Below are 17,642 nucleotides of genomic sequence, written 5' to 3'. Positions count from 1 at the left end.
AATTTTTCTGTTTTTAGCAAAATTTGTTCCCGAGATACCACCTTACGTACAGTAACATTACCAAATCGGGATGCTGACATGGACGCCAACACACGGGTGAGCCCAATAGCTGAAACTATTCTTTGAATAGTCAAGTTTAAAGTAGCCTGTTTTTTACCTTCACAAGTCTATGTAAGACCACTGAGCCAGCATGATTTGAACAAACTTGGTAGAGGATTACAACACAATACTAAAAGCTAAATATTTTAGCTCTGGGTCTTAAGATTTTAGAGAAGATTTTTAAAGTTTTTCTTATGTAAGTCTTACTGAAGTAAAAAACGCAAACCCAGGGTAGGGCCAAGTTCGACACCAAGGGCACGACTTGAATAATTTTGGTAGAGGACCAATAGACAATGCTACAAGCCAAATGCCTAAGCTCTGGGCTTTGCAATTTTGGAGAAGACTGTTATAAATTTTCCTTTTGGTTGGAATAATTTAATTATTTAAACAACTTTGGTGGAGAACCATGCAAGGAACAATCAGGCCAAGTTTCATCAAATTCTGCCAAATGCTTTCTGAGGTCTTGTTTGAAGGAAAGTGTGAATGGACGAACGATAAATGGACAGCGATTGATCACAATAGCTTATACGGAGTATGAAAAGTCCATACCTGAACAAATTCATTGCCCCTGTGGCCTAATCGATGTGGGTTCAAGCCTCACTCCAGGCATTGAATTCTTTATGTGAGGAAGCCATCCAGCTGGCTTACGGAAGGTCGGTGGTTCTACCCAGGTGCCCGCTTGTGATGAAATAATGCACAGGGGGGGCACCTGGGGTCTTCCTCCACCATCAAAGCTGAAAAGTCACCATATGACCTATAATTGTGTTGCTGCGACGTTAAACCCAACAAAATAAATAAACAAGAGCTGTCCATAAGACAGTATGCTCGACTTTTCTCAGTACTCGACTCTGAATTAGAACCTTGCCAGTAAAAACTTTATAAAACTTTAACCAAAAAATTTTATGTTAAAAAGGGGCATAACTTGTCGAAATTCAAATAAGAGTTATGGGGATTGTTTCTCATGGTGCAGACGTTGGTAGGTAATAACTATTTTAAGTTTCAAGTCAATAGCTTTGATAGTAACAGAGATATTTGACAATCAAAAACTTAAACCAAAATTCTAAGTTAAAAATGGGAATAACCCTGTCAAAATTCAAAATCAGAGTTATGGGGATTGTTTCTCCTGGTGTAGACTTTGATAGTAAATAACTACTTTAAGTTTCAAGTCAATAGCTCTGATTGTAACAGGGATAATTTACTTTATCAAAAACTTTAACCAAACAATTCCAAGTCAAACAAGAGGGCCATGAAGGCCCTGTATCACTCACCTGACCTATTGGCCTAAAGACCATCAATATTAACATTCTGGCCAAGTTTCATTAAGTTTGTTTGTTTGTTTTGGGTTTAACGCCGTTTTTCAACAGTATTTCAGTCATGTAACGGCGGGCAGTTAACCTAACCAGTGTTCCTGGGTTCTGTACCAGTACAAACCTGTTCTCCGCAAGTAACTGCCAACTTCCCCACATGAATTATCAGAGGTGGAGGACTAATGATTTCAGACACAATGTCGTTTATCAAATAGTCACAGAGAACCTACGCCCCGCCCGAGGATCGAACTCGTGCCCCTGCGATCCGTAGACCAACGCTCTTACCTACTGAGCTAAGCAGGCGGGCTAAGTTTCATTAAGATATGGTATAAATGAAGCCTCTAAAGTGTAAACTAGCTTTTCTTTTAATTTGACCCAACATAACCCAGATTCAAACTGGACCTTGAATTCATCAAGATTACTACTCTGACCAAGTTTCATGAAGATACAGTCATAAATGTGACCTCTACAGTGTTAACAAGCTTTTCCTTCGATTTGCCCAAGTGACCTAGTTTTTGACCCCACCTGACCCAGATTTGAATTTGACCTATAGATCATCAAGATTAACATTCTGACCTAGTTTCATTAAGATATTGTCATAAATGTGGCCTCTACAGTGTAAACTAGCTTTTCCTTTGATTTGACCTGGTGAACTAGTTTTTTATCCTACATGACCCAGATTCAAACTGGACCTTGAGAATATCAAGATTACCATTTGGACCAATAAATACATAAAGATACAGTCATAAATGTGGCCTCTACAGTGTTAACAAGCTTTACCTTTGATTTGACTCGGTGACCTAGTTTTTGACCTGACATGACCCAGGTTCGAACGTGACCTAAAGATTATCAAGATTAACATTCTGACTAAGTTTCATGAAGATACAGTCATAAATGTGGCCTCTAGAGTGTTTACAAGCTTTTCCTCTGATTTGACATTCTGACCAAGTTTCATTAAGATCGGGCCAAAAATATATCCTCTAGTGTTAACAAGCTTTTCCTTTGATTTGACCTGGTGACCTAGTTTTTTACCCCAGATGACCCAATATCAAACTCGTCCAAGATTTTATTGAGGGTAACATTCTGACCAAGTTTCATTAAGATTGGGCCAAAATTGTGACCTCTAGAGTGTTAACAAGCTTTTCCTTTGATTTGACCTGGTGACCTAGTTTTTGACCCAGATGACCCAATATCAAACTCTTCCAAGATTTTACTGAGGGTTACATTCTGACCAAGTTTCATTAAGATTGGGCCAAAAATGTATCCTCTAGAGTGTTAACAAGCTTTTCCTTTGATTTGACCTGGGACCTAGTTTTTAACCCCAGATGACCCAATATCAAACTCGTCCAAGATTTTATTGAGGGTAACATTCTGACCAAGTTTCATTAAGATTGGCTCAAATTTGTGACCTCTAGAGTGTTAACAGTTATATTGTTGACGACGACGACGGACGACTGACGACGGACACAGGGCGATCACAAAAGCTCACCTTTGAGCACTTCGTGCTCAGGTGAGCTAAAAAGGGCATAACTCCATCAAAATTCAAATCAGTTAAGGGGATTGTCTGTCCTGGCGTAGACCTTGATAGTAAAAAACTTTTTTTAAGTTTCAAGTCAATAGCTTCGATAGTAACAAGAGATATTAGACTTCATCAAAAACTTTAACCAATGGCGATGCCGATGCTGTGGCGAATGCAATAGTTCTACTTTTCTTTGAAAAGTCGAGTTAAAAAATGAATAAATTCATTCAGTATCAGTTCATTTCAAAGTGCAAAATATTTACCCAATGAACACTGAAGCAATCTTTACAATCAAGTTTATTTCAAATCACTGAATTATTATAGAAATATTCCTTCTGGCATAAAGATAGGCAGACAGACAAAGTGAACATACATGATCATAAATACTGCCAAACATGGAATGACTAGAGTATTGCTTAATTATCTTTAATACATGTATCCAGTGCCAGGGTCTGGCAATATCATTAATACACAGTTGTTAACGAAGAAAAGGTCAATATATAAACCATGAAAACTCTGCTTAAAATATATATTCTAGCAAAAAACTGCCATTTCTGTCATTTTCAGGGGGTATTTTAACAGGAGAGTAAACATGTACGTGTTAACAGAGATTCTCGCACTCATGTGCTGTTAACACACCATTTTACATATATGTGCGACAGCAGCATTCTACATTAAAGTGTAAATGTATTATAGCCCCATAACTGATAATTCAGAAAGAAATGATGTCAAAGTGACAAAACAATGCAGACATTCTTGTGTATTTCATGGACATTCAATGACACTGATGGACAATATAATATATTCATTTGTAGTTTATTACACATTTTATGCTCGAAAAGCATGGGAGCAAGATAATTTTGTGTTACAACATTTGCAGAAAGGGGCTCGAGCACCAACCAATCCCCCAGTATTCTACAGATATCATAACACAAAAATACATGCGTTATCCCTACATACAAAGTTATTGACATCTTAAAACATACAATCTTTTGGCAATATAATTTAAGTGCCTAATTCAAAACATAAGCTTTCTTTAGATAGACTGTAACTTTATCATAAATTGTCATGAGAACAGAAATAACTCTCCTATTCCAACTAATATAGAGCTCTGAAATGTCCGAAATTTTCTCAGAATTACTGGATATACAAGAATCTTTAATTACACTTCCTAAAACATAATATTACAAAATCATGGTATCAAATTACAACAAAAATCTAATTTTTGATATAAACATTACCATCACGAATCATCAAATGATAAAGAACGGAGGAATATTTTTGAATGATCACCTTCAAACACAGTCAGGCCACATTTAAAGAAGTTTTTGTTTGCTGTCTCCCGACCCTACTTTTTGAAGTTGGGTAGGCAGGTAGGCAATTCTTTTTTTTTTTGGTGGGGGGATTATGCTTTTACCAGTAGATATATGATAGTTTCTTACAGAATATTTCTTCTGTAAAAATAAGACAAATCTGTTTATATCGTATAAAAGGATGAAATTTAAACTTTCTTACTTATTATATGCTTAAATGAAATATATGTGGCACTTGTCATATCACAACTTAAAATTTTTTTTAACCAACACTGTCCATTAAAAACTTTTGGGGGCAGCATTTTAAGCAGGTGGGTAGAGAGACAGCAAACAAATTTACAGTACATTTATAAACAAGAGGACCATGATGGTCCTGAATCGCTCACCTCTTCCCACATGATCAAGTTTTGAGTATGACGTCGTTTTTTCTATTATTTGACATAGTGACCTAGTTTTTGAGCTAATGTGACCCAGTTTTGAACTTGACCTAGATATTATTAAGATAAAAATTCTGACCAATTTTCATGAAGATCCATTGAAAAATATGGTCTCTAGAGAGGTCACAAGGTTTTTCTATTATTTGACCTATTGACCTAGTTTTCGAAGGTACGTGACCCTGTTTTGAACTTTACCTAGATATCATCAAGGTGAACATTCTCACTAATTTTCAAGAAGATCTCATGAAAAAAATGGCCTCTAGAGAGGTCACAAGGTTTTTCTATTTTTATACCTACTGGCCTAGTTTTTGACCGCACGTGACCCAGTTTCGAAACTGACCTAGATATCATCAAGGTGAACATTCAGATCAATTTTCATGAAGATCCATTGAAAAATATGGCCTCTAGAGAGGTCAAAAGATTTTTCTAATTTTAGACCTACTGACCTAGCTTTTGACCACAGTTGACCCAGTTTCAAACCTGACCTAGATATCATCAAGATGAACATTCAGACCAACTTTCATACAGATCCCATGAAAAGTATGGCCTCTAAAGATGTCACAAGGTTTTTTTATTATTTGACCGACTGACCTAGTTTTTTAAGGCACGTGACCCAGTTTCAAATTTGACCTAGATATCATCAAGGTGAACATTCTGACCAATATTCATGAAGATCCATTCAAGGGTATGGCCTCTAGAGAGGTCACAAGGTTTTTCTATTTTAAGACCTACTGACCTAGTTTTTGATCGCAGTTGACCCAGTTTCAAACTTGACCTATATATCATCAAGATAAACATTCAGACCAACTTTCATACAGATCCCATGAAAAATATGGCCTCTAGAGAGGTCACAACGTTTTTTCATTATTTGACCTACTGACCTACTTTTTGATGGCACATGACCCACTTTCGAACTTGACCTAGACATCATCAAGATGAACATTCTGACCAATTTTTATGGAGATCCATTCACAAGTATGGCCTCTAGAGAGGTCACAAGGTTTTTCTATTTTTAGACCTACTGACCTAGTTTTTGACCGCACATGACCCTGTTTCGAACTTGACCTAGATATCATCAAGATGAACATTCAGACCAACTTTCATACAGATCCCATGAAAAATATGGCCTCTAGAGAGGTCACAAGGTTTTTCTATTATTTGACCTACTGACCTAGTTGTTGAAGGCACGTGACCCACTTTCAAACTTGACCTAAATATCATCAAGATGAACATTCAGACCAACTTTCATACAGATCCCATGAAAAATATGGCCTCTAGAGAGGTCACTTTTTTCTATTATTTGATCTACTGACCTAGTTTTTGACGGCACGTGACCCACTTTCGAACTTGACCTACATATCATCAAGGTGAACATTCTGACAAATTTTCATGAAGATCTCATGAAATATATGGCTTCTAGAGAGGTCACAAGGTTTTTCTATTTTTAAACCTACTGACCTAGTTTTTGACCGCACGTGACCCAGTTTCGAACTTGACCTAGATATCATCAAGGTGAACATTCTGACCAATTTTTATGAAGATCTATTCACAAGTATGGCCTCTAGAGAGGTCACAAGGTTTTTCTATTTTTAGACCTACTGACCTCGTTTTTGACCGCACGTGACCCAGTTTTGAACTTGACCTAGATATCATCAAGATGAACATTCAGACCAACTTTCATACAGATCCCATGAAAAATATGGCATTTAGAGAGGTCACAAGGTTTTTCTATTATTTGACCTACTGACCTAGTTTTTGATGCCACGTGACCCAGTTTCAAACTTGACCTAGATATCATCAAGGTGAACATTCTGACCAATTTTCATGAAGATCTTGTGAAATATATGGCCTCTAGAGAGGTCACAAGGTTTTTCTATTTTTAGACCTACTGACCTAGTTTTTGACCGCACGTGACCCAGTTTCGAACTTGACTTAGATATCATCAAGGGGAACATTATGACCAATTTTCATAAAGATCCCATGAAAAATGTGACCTCTAGAGTGGTCACAAGCAAAAGTTTACGCACGCACGGACTGACGGACGCACGACGGACGCTGCGCGATCACAAAGGCTCACCTTGTCACTTTGTGACAGGTGAGCTAAAAACAACAACATTTTTACTCAAATGTCTCCTTTAAGACAGAGGACCTATTATTACACTCAGAAATATCCGTGACGGTGTGATTACATATTCTCGACAGGTATTTCGGAATTCTTTGAACCTAAAGTGGTCAAAGGGCACAAAACTTTCTGTAAAATGCATAAACTGCATACAAATTCTTTATCTAAGAAATAATTTATATTTATGCACGATGAGTGGTTATACCGTATGTCGGGCATAATAATTTCACGACATATTACCGCACGAGTGTATAAACAGTGTTAAAACACTCTTTTCCTATAAATCATTTCGATTCTAATATGCCCTTAAGGCCTAAAAATTATTTTTTTGTTTCCGGTAACATGCTCAAAAAAATTAGGGCAGGTAGGTCGGAAATTTTTTTTTGGAAATTTTTTTACTAAGGGAGACTTTTCGGAAATTATTTATGTGTCAAAAAATGAAATAGAGAATAATAGGTTAGTGCCGTAGATGAGAAAGTTTATCTGGCGAAGTGGAGGAGGTTATCGGGTGAGCCGAAGGCGAACCTGATAACGTCCGGAGCTGAGCCAGATAAACTTTCTCCATCTTAGGCACTAACCTATTATTGAATTTATTCTATTTATCTTGTCATTACTTCATTTTCCGATATTTGGCAATTTATTTTACAAAAATAAGTGTGCGACAACCGCTTTAATGACGTCATATTCGTAATGACGTCACTTATATAATGACGTGATTACCGGCAAAATCGCAATAACTTCTTCGTTTTTGAATAAAAACTCATTATTTGACCACTCATTTTCTTAGTTCAGACATTTCCAACACAATGATGAAGGTTTCGTTGCAAAATTTCTTATGACAACAATATCGATCATAAGGTCACATGATCAACTGACCGTATATCACTGGTCACATGATCAACTGACGGTATATCAAGAAAGATATACGGCACCCTGATATCGGGTTGAAAATACTGCAAGTGACAGGATAATACAAATAAGGAGGTTATGCCTTTAGAGCACCAGGAAGTTGATTTCTTACATCACTGACCATGTTCAAAGCATAAAAAGTGCAGTTTGGCAACTTTCTGTCAAAAGTTGAAAAAATTATTCTCCAAGGCCATAAAAACATTTAGGGTCGGGTCAAAAATGTAGGGTAGGTCAGGATACTGGAAACAAACAATTTTTTTTACACCTAATCTAAAACAAGAGCACCGCCTTGCGGGTGCTGACGCTCATCTGATTTTTTTTGTGTAATAGAAATATTGTCCTACCCATGATTTTCTAAGTCTAAAAAGGGCCATCATTCTTGCAAAAAGCAGGTTAGAGTTATGTTTCTTGATGTTCAGTGTCCACTTATGATGGTGAAAAACTGTTGCAAGTTTTAAAGCAATAGCTTTGATAGTTTATGAGAAAAATTGACTTAAACATAATACTCAACCAAGAAAATTATTTTCTAAGTCCAAAAAGGGCAATAATTATTGCAAAAAGCAGGATTGAGTTATGTTGCTTGCTGTACAGGGTCAGCTTATGATGGTCAACAAGTGTTGCAAGTTTCAAAGCAATAGCTTTGATAGTTTAAGAGAAAAAGTTGACCTAAACATAAAACTTAACCAAGAAATCTGATATTTTCTAAGTCCAAAAGGGGCCATAAATCTTGCAAAAAGCAGGATGGAGTTACGTTTCTTGCTGTACAGGGTCAACTTATGATGGTGAACAAGAGTTGCAAGTTTTAAAGCAATAGCTTTGAAAGTTTAGGATAAAAGCTGACCTAAACATAAAACTTAACCAAGAAAACTGATTTTCTAAGTCCAAAAGGGGCAATAAATCTTGCAAAAAGCAAGATGGAGTTATGTTTCTTGATGTACAGGGTCTGCTTATGATGGTGAACAAGTATTCCAAGTTTCAAAGCAATAGCTTTGATAGTTTAGGAGAAAAGTTGACCTAAACATAAAACTTAACCAAGAAATCTGATATTTTCTAAGTACAAAAGGGGCCATAAATCTTGCAAAAAGCAAGATGGAGTTATGTTTCTTGCTATACAGGGTCAGCTTATGATGGTGAACAAGTATTCCAAGTTTCAAAGCAATAGCTTTGATAGTTTAGGAGAAAAGGTGACCTAAACATAAAACTTAACCAGGCAACGCTGACGCCGACGCCGACGCCGACAACCGCTCAAGTGATGACAATAACTCATCATTTTTTTTCAAAAAATCAGATGAGCTAACAGTAGATAAAACATAAAAGCACTCTTTCTGGGTTGCAACAAAAACTTTGATGTCACCGCACGTTAACGTGACGTCATTCTAGTGTAAGAGTGTTTTAACAGAGACAAGCATGTTAGAACTGCGGATAGTCATTATGGGTCACAGATTTTCAAATTAATATGAAAAGAGAACAAGTTGCTCTGACTAAGAAATGTCATTAGTGTTGCTGAGCCTGGCATGATCTTATTGACAGTATCACTAACAACGGGAACAATGGTGCGATCACTTCTGTGTGAGACAGTCTCGATGATCGTTCACTAAACTTCTGGCACAATAAAAACTTAAACACAAACAGTAACGAACAACACAGCAGCGATGACAAAAGTCTCAAGCCTGCTGGTCTAAAAGCGTAGTCCTGATACTGACGTATGAAAACTATGATGCAGAAATACGTGTTGAGTCCGTCGGCGACATATAGAGGTGTGAATGCCGACCACCAGCTCATGTCGATCACAGCTTCCTGTTTCAGCACGACCAGAATGGAAAATATAAATATTGTCACCAAGTGAACCCATATTTCAAACGCAGTCATCCCAAACCATCGTACCAACTCCTTCAACGTCAGAAACATCTTCAGTTTTGTTCCTTAAAGTCTAGCAGCAACACATTGTTGTTATGCCTAGCACACTATTATATCATTATATTTGGTCGTCAAAAAAGATCAGCGATTTATGTATGAATATTTGTGAAGATGTTTCTGTGGACTGACAGAAACTAGTAAGCAGTGAGTAAATTTATTGAATCCTTAAAAGTATCAACAATCTTGTCCATGTACACATACAAATGTGTCCTTGGCTTCATAAAACAGTCTGTTTATACATCAATTTCATGAAAACTACTCCTGACAAACTTCTTCAAACCTCAGTCTTGTGCTGCAAACCATTTCATGTACAAAATAAATGTGCAGAACTGTCCTTCTATGTCAAGTTTTATAAGTTTTCCATTTGGCAAGCTTTCAAGCACTGTAATTCTATTGTCTTATCCTGAATTTTTCATGCTGGATTTTCTAGAATGAAGTTCTAATCATCAAGATGTTGTTCATTGTACTTTTTCCAGTTCTTGTTCTTCCACCATGGTCTTGTTCAAAGCAGTGTCTGCAAAACAAGAAATTAAATATACAAAATGCATGCGAGTCTGGTATGAATTTAGTGGCAAATATGAATGTATTTGAATTGTAGTACTTAAGAAATGATTAAACAATAAGTCATATTTTCAAGTAAAAATTAGTAATCTAACTTTGATACTCATATTTCAAATATATTCCCGCGCACCGCCATTAAGATTATACTAACCCAAAACGGCGGATAGAAAACACGAAATAATAAGGCAGGCATGAAAAATTAAGTGAAATAAGTAAGTTTACAACATCATTTATGCGTGTCCTAACATATACTTTATGCCTCTTAAAATACTTCCGTAATCCTAGCCTATCCTCATAGGGTTGTCTAGGAATACGGAACTTCCGTAATCCTAGAACCGGAGGCTAGGATTACGGTACCGTAATCGTAGCCACCACCTTCCAAAAAAATGCATCCAAGTCATGTGATTTTGTCGCAGAATCAATACTAGTAATAAAGTTCATATTGCACTACTATATGGTCTTTATTCCGTTAGAAAATATTGTATGATATATCGAATATCGATTCAAATATCGTATCCAGGGCCCACGCTGTCGTTCGCCACTTGAGCCATTTGGCGAATCTGCGATGAAAGTGGCGAAGAAAAATCGCGAGTGGCGAAAATGAAAAAATGTTTGTAATTTGGACCGCCATTTTGTTTCAAACGTTCTAAATCGTAACCTCCGAGAAATTATGTTAAAAAACTGTTGACTGGTTCCGATAATTTTACCTTATAAAATTAACTTATTTCGGGATAGTTCTACCCAGTCTGCGTTTACTTTACATATAACAATGTGTAATAAACATCTTGACACGCGAGAAGATGCAATTTGCAATCAATTAGCAATCGATTATCGGGTTAAAATAATCTTTTTGTTTTGTTGTCATTACGGCAGATTAAATGATTGATGCCTTTAATTTCCATGATCAAATAATTAATAAATAAATCGGCAAAATAATGAATGGTTTGATGAATTTTTTAACGATGTCGCCACCGTCAGACAGTATCTTAGTCACAGGCACGGGTCCAGTGTATTTTTTGTTTAATATAAAAATCCGTTTTTTCACACAAATATACTTTTAATATGTTAGTCAAATGAAAAAAAAAATGATGACAAAAAATCCTGTCACAATATCATACACGACACTGCGACCGGATTTTTGTCATCTTTTTTTTTCATTTGACTAACATAGAAAGCATATTTTTGTGAAAAAAGGTTGTTTTTTATATTAATGAAAAAAAAATACACTGGACCCTTGTCTGTGATCTTAGTAAGTAATTAGTAAAGGTGTTTGCCAAGTTTTTTGAATGTCTTTAGAAGTTAGGAATGGATTTGAAATGTAATCCTGTATCAGGGTAGATTTCTCGGAAGCACAGAGCACCAAAAACACAGCCCCCGGGCCATGCATTTACATAGTAGGCCCACAACAAAAAGAAGCTGTAATGGAAAAATATTTCGGACAGGTTGCTTCAAACATCCAACAACATTTTAAAATACAAAACTTGCTTTAGAGGTATACCCACTTTCATTCAAAAGTCCCCCTATATAGCTAGAATATCACCATTTGCTTATGGGAAGTAACAAAAATTTTCAATGTGCCGCAGAAAGGGAAACCTCTCCAGCACCCTCCCTACCGTTCCCGAGAAAAAAGGTGGCTCCAACTTTTTTCAGCCCAGTGTGGGCCCTGGTATCGATCATCTTGATCAATACGCACCCCTACCAGTAAGGAATTATTCAGAAACTGAGCAAATATTTATGATCAAAGTTGCTGAAAATTGTTGCCAGTGTAGGTACCAGGCTTGTGATTCACTCAGATTGAGAAGCCTCAAACCTTCTTTTTAATGCTTTTATAAATTCTTCAATCAAAAGCCTGAAATCAAAACAAGCTCTGTAAAATCCCAGGCCTAACGGACACTGTATTGTCTAATTTGTCTGCTTATCTCTGCTGTAAGTGGTGAAAATTATACAGGATCATCATCTAAATGCAATGCCGGAAAGGCTTACAGCTTGCAAATATAAAATCAGAAAATAAGCCATCCCGATAAGCCGAACGAGATATGCTACTCTGAACTGAAAGAGAGACTCTGAGAGAGGATAACTCCCATCACCCACAAATTATGAATTGTACAATGTAATGGAATATTGTGGCAAACACAACTGCTAAGAATATCCATTACATATGACAGATATGAAATGGATTATAGGTAGAAAAAACGACCTGTCAAATTTCTACAATATTGATCGTCGCGAATTCACATTACAAAACGATATTTTAAGTTCTTTTCTCAATCTTTGGAAGTAAGAATTTGGTTGGAGGTGATGTAAGTACATTTAACTAATCATCATATTCGTTTGAACACTGTAAGTATGGTACTGTACGATTTTCTCTCTCTTTTTTGTCATCTCCGATTGTTTTCCTGTTCTGTACTTGATTTATTTCAAAAATCGTGATCATCGAATACTCCATTTACTGAACTAGTTCTAATTTTTGAGCCTAAGTGAAACGACCAGTCACCACAGTGAGTTCGTTCCAAAGGTCTACCATGGTTCCTAGACTTTTCCACGCGTTAAATACTACATATTAACCTCTGCATTCGCTAAGACAGATCAGTGTAATAGACTACCATGGTTCCCCGGTAGAACGTCCCGGGTACCATGTCGAACATCTGATGAATAAGAATGGGACATAAATAGATAGTACACATTATTCCTGGTGAAAGATAAGATAAGATAAGATTTATTTAAAGTCGACAAGACATCGAACAAGTACAACATAAGCTCATGTGAGCTTTTGAACCGACTTAAAAGATCATCTAAAAAACGATATTTTTATGTTATGTCTTTACAGGATTAAGAGAGAAGAGGTTATAGGTTTAGTTTATTTAATACTCATTGCTTAACAAGTTACAAATGCAGAGAGTATACTACATGGTTTAAGCATTATAAGCTAAGAACCTCCCTAAGGTCGGGTTAGTAGATGCCCATTATAATTAAACATTATACATGGCAGTATCATACAAAACACTTAACTTCTCTTTAATATCTTTTTTCTCCCTTCTTTTTAATTACCAATATATCGATACTTTATCTCCATAAACGAATAGAGGCATTCTTTAGTTATATTGTACTAAAAATATTTAGAGAAGCTTCACCATTTCAAATAAAATAAAATCAAATATAAATTTCTCTATGTGAAAAGGTTTAACAAAATAATAATGAGGTATGTATTTCTCCCTATCTACATAATGTATTTACTCTGTGACAGTTTCTGCAGATTTTTGTATTATGTGAATATACTGACACAATTTGCTATAGTTTTCGTGGCGATGATATTCAATGGACATTTATTTGTCATAGATAATCGCACATAAATGGTTTTGTGAATATGAATTGCTTAGCTCTGTCAACTTCTTTCAGAATACCAACAATATGAAAACCTAGATCCTAGGAGAACAGGTTTAACTAAACCTTATAACTTTATTTGTCGATCTTATATTCTTGTTCGATCCGTTGTACCACAAAAAATAAACCATGATTTTCCTTCATAATAATATCGTCGGCAGTTGTAAATTTTGACAAGTCATTATCTTGAATTCTAAAAGATATTTGGTAAATGTGTTTGAATGATCTTATCTTTAATTGCAATTTTACCATCTTTGGTCAGATTCATTAATTTATTCTTTGATCAAATATGGTTCACAGTGTTGTGGTTAATTAGTATTCTTATGTTTAAAGGGAATGCAATCTTTCACAGGACTCCACTTAAAATTGTCGTTAATAAGTCTCGCCGAAATACTAATATTATTTCAAGTGAAAAAAAATAAAATAAAAAAATAAATAAAAAAACAATTGTGCTGAACGTTATCTACAGGTTAGAGACCACCAATTGTTTCCCCATAGACTTCCATTATAACATTATGGCGTGCGGGAGAAATTCGTTTGATAAAACTTTTTTTTTTCAATACTTATGAAATGTAGAAAATTTTGTCAAAATGAATAATAAAATACTGCAGAAAAAAAAAGTAAAAAAAAATCACTTATTGGGTTTGTTTACACTTTGACGTCGATACGTCGATGTCGTTTACAGTATAGGAGACGTTGGTCAAATTGACTTATCTATATAGTAAAAGAAAGTAGAATTTTTGATGTTTTGACAGGAAAGGTTAACATGTGATAAAAAGAATATTACAATTGTGACTCGTTGAATAAAATGATAAAATGCGAGGCTCTGCCGAACATTTTATCATTTTTATTCAACTCGTTTAATAAATTCAGTATGAAAAGAAACTCATGTAATATCCTTCACATATTGACCAGGATGTCGATGTTGAACGCTATACTGTCGTAAGTCCTTCTTTATGTAATATTACTTACAACAGTATTGCATTCAACCATCGATATCATTTACAGTAAACCTCGCTTATAAGGAACAGCTAGGGACCTCTAAAAATTGTTCCTTATAACCGAGGTTCCTTATATCCGTATAGCGAACTAGTTCCTTGTAACCGAGGTTTGTATAACGAACACAATTTGTATAGCGAACACTATTTGACTGGCGTTTCATAAGGGCTATGTGTTCACACTCCGGGCCGACCTTGAATCTTTATGTGAGGAAGTTGCTTTTCTAGTACCGGTCCTATCCTGGAGAGATGGTAAGGTAAACTGCCAGCATTTATATGACTGAAAGAGTGTTTAAACGCGGCGTTTTACCTAAACCAAGCCAAATGTTCGTCGGTAAGAATGACCGTAATTTATGTTTATTTTTTGTCGGTCAATGATGACTATAAGATATGTTGCAGTTACTCCCCTTACCTTGCTTGACTACATGTTATCTGAATAGTCATCAATACTAATATAAAATAAATGTTCAATTTTTTATTACAAAAATGTTAAATTAGACTACCCATTAAAAATTAAAAGTAGCGTATTTATGACATACAGTGTATTACCCATACATACGGATTAAAGTGTAAATTATACCTATACTTTTGCTATTGTTCATTTTAGCACCTGCTATAATTTTTACAATTGGAAATTTGATAAACTGGACTGTTTGCCATTGTTAATCACGTGTAATTAGCACATTTGTTTAGGATTTTCGTTCACTATTGTTAACATGACATACCCAATACATGTAGCTGTCGAACATAATCTTGAGTAAATATAGTCTACTATCGTTTAGTATTTGGTAATCTGATGATATTATATATTTTCTTTTTATCGTATCCGTGAATTAACAAACTAAAGATCATAGAAATGAAATAATTTGTGTTTATTCATGTGCATGAAAGCAATTTTCATGTGCATGAAAGCGCATGATAGTGCCGACGTTGCTCTGACGTCATCAGCGATTCTCATGTTTATTTCCGGTTTTCAATCATTTTTATTCTTTATGTCTGTTCGCTATAACCGATGGGTTTTCCATTGCATTTCATACTTTGGGCCTGGAAAAAGTGTTCCTTATAACCGAGTGTTCCTTATAACCGAGTTCCCTATAACCGAGGATTTTTACATTAAATAAAGAAGGAATTAGATCGGGGAATTGAAAACTGTTCCTTATAACCGAGTATTCCTTATATCCGAGTTCCTTATAAGTGAAAATACGAATAACAGCAGTCTGACTTAAGTACACGATCTTTCATAAATCTTCCTATGTGTAGCACTTATAGGAAATAATTCTTATCAGATTTGAATAAAGGCCGGAGGACCTAGAACAGAGCATGTCATGGGAGATACTACGTGCATGTCATGAGAGATACTACGTGCATGTCATGAGAGATACTACGAGCATGTCATGAGAGATACTACGAGCATGTCATGAGAGATACTACGTACGTACTCGTTGTATATTCTCTGCTGTAGATTACGCAAACTTTATACAGTAACCTCATGGACATGCCTTGTCCTGGACATACTTGCAGCTAGATTTCTTGAGAAAATCCCTTTTCATTCATAGCCATACAGGCGCCGAAAAAGAGTTCTACTACATTTTATCTGAAACAACTGATATTAGACCTTCCTGATTTTATTTACTATTTAATTTGTATAAAAGACGTTTCAGAATAGAAACGATATACATTGTATAGGTTAATAGGCGCAAACTATAACTCCTCAGACGGTCTACGTACTCCCTATACGTTATTCCACAAGACGGTTACGCGTTGACGTCACATCGACTTTCTTTAATTGGCAAAGTTATTTGAATAGTCATCCATTTATATAGCACACGACACCTCGACTTTTTGCGCTTAGTTATTTTTAAAACCCAACATGCAGGACAAAATAAAATTCTCGTTTCGGCTGGAAACAATTTATTTTCCGAACTCACATGTGCACACTGGTAACACTACACATGAAAAACTATCATGTGCTCATTTCAGGAAATGCCATTTTACAAGCAAAAATTAACGTTAGGTTAAAATCAACAAAGGTTTTTACTGCCAGTCGGTCCCACAATGTTTAGTTTTCATTTAGATAAACTCGTGAGTTCATAATTTCAGAAGAAAATTATTAGTATCCACCTAATGATCCCAGTTTTGAAATTTGCTTCAGGACGACCAAAAATCAGTATCAGGTTTATATGGAAAAAGTCATTATTCATATCCTGATTACATTGTGCAGCTCAATTAATCTACACACTTTATTTATTTTCAAATAAATACATACCGGTACGTTAAAATATCACTATTTTCCGTTTAATATTATTTAAACTTTAAATGCATGTATCCTCATTGTACCATTCACCCCGCTACGCTTTACTAAAGTTTTCAAATTAAGTCGGAATATATTGACAGATGCACTGTTTCGAAAAACAAATGCAATCTTTTACTACCGTCCTTGAATGAGTCTGAGTTGTCAAATATGAAACAACCATTTATAGTCGATGTATATTTTTGATCTTATGTTGCGCTAGCGCTCTAAGAAGATCTCTGTGTTAGTAAAAATAGGTCGCAACGCCAATCTGAAACGGGTACAGAAATTATGTTGTTTTTTTTCTAGCAAGCGACATGAAAAGTATGTTTTCCTTATTCTTGATCTCTAAAATTCTTGGAACCACCTAAAGTTTCAACAAGCTTTTTTAAAAGTCCCCATTATTGTTTATGTGTTTATTTATAAACGACCTTCAAAATATAATCACATGATTACAAGGAGGAAGTAGATTGTTATCAAATATTGACAAATTTGTGCGAGGTAAAAGTATAGGATGTGGATATCTTAATGTTGGTTCTAATCAATTAATACTTTCTTGCAAAAATGGAGGTTTCAGGTCAAAGGACATCAAATGACAGAAACTGGTGTTTATCAAAAGGTTCAGCAGATTACTTTGAGTTTTCATGTCAACCATGTGCATGTGAAGGACACCATGTAGAACCTGAGGGGTTCTGTCAAAATTGTCAGGAGTATTTATGCATAACCTGTTACAAATATCACTGTAAACCTGCCCCGAGTAGACATCATGTTCTTCTGGATAAATATAAC

The 17,642-nt window shown here is 35.6% G+C and overlaps 1 protein-coding gene across 1 annotated transcript; it reads right to left on the bottom strand.

Moving 5' to 3' along the window:
* Positions 1-9,200: 9,200 nt before the first annotated feature.
* On the bottom strand, positions 9,201-9,614 carry LOC123533287 (transmembrane protein 203-like). The gene has a single exon (XM_045314931.2). It carries the CDS (start codon positions 9,612-9,614, stop codon positions 9,201-9,203), a length of 414 nt encoding a protein of 137 aa, XP_045170866.1.
* Between the last annotated feature and the right edge of the window lie 8,028 nt (positions 9,615-17,642).

The sequence above is a fragment of the Mercenaria mercenaria genome, chromosome 12, assembly GCF_021730395.1.
Source record: "Mercenaria mercenaria strain notata chromosome 12, MADL_Memer_1, whole genome shotgun sequence".
Classification (NCBI taxonomy): Eukaryota; Metazoa; Mollusca; class Bivalvia; order Venerida; family Veneridae; genus Mercenaria; species Mercenaria mercenaria.
The sequence above is the reverse complement of the archived record's forward strand: the minus strand, read 5'-3'. Positions and strand labels throughout refer to the sequence as shown.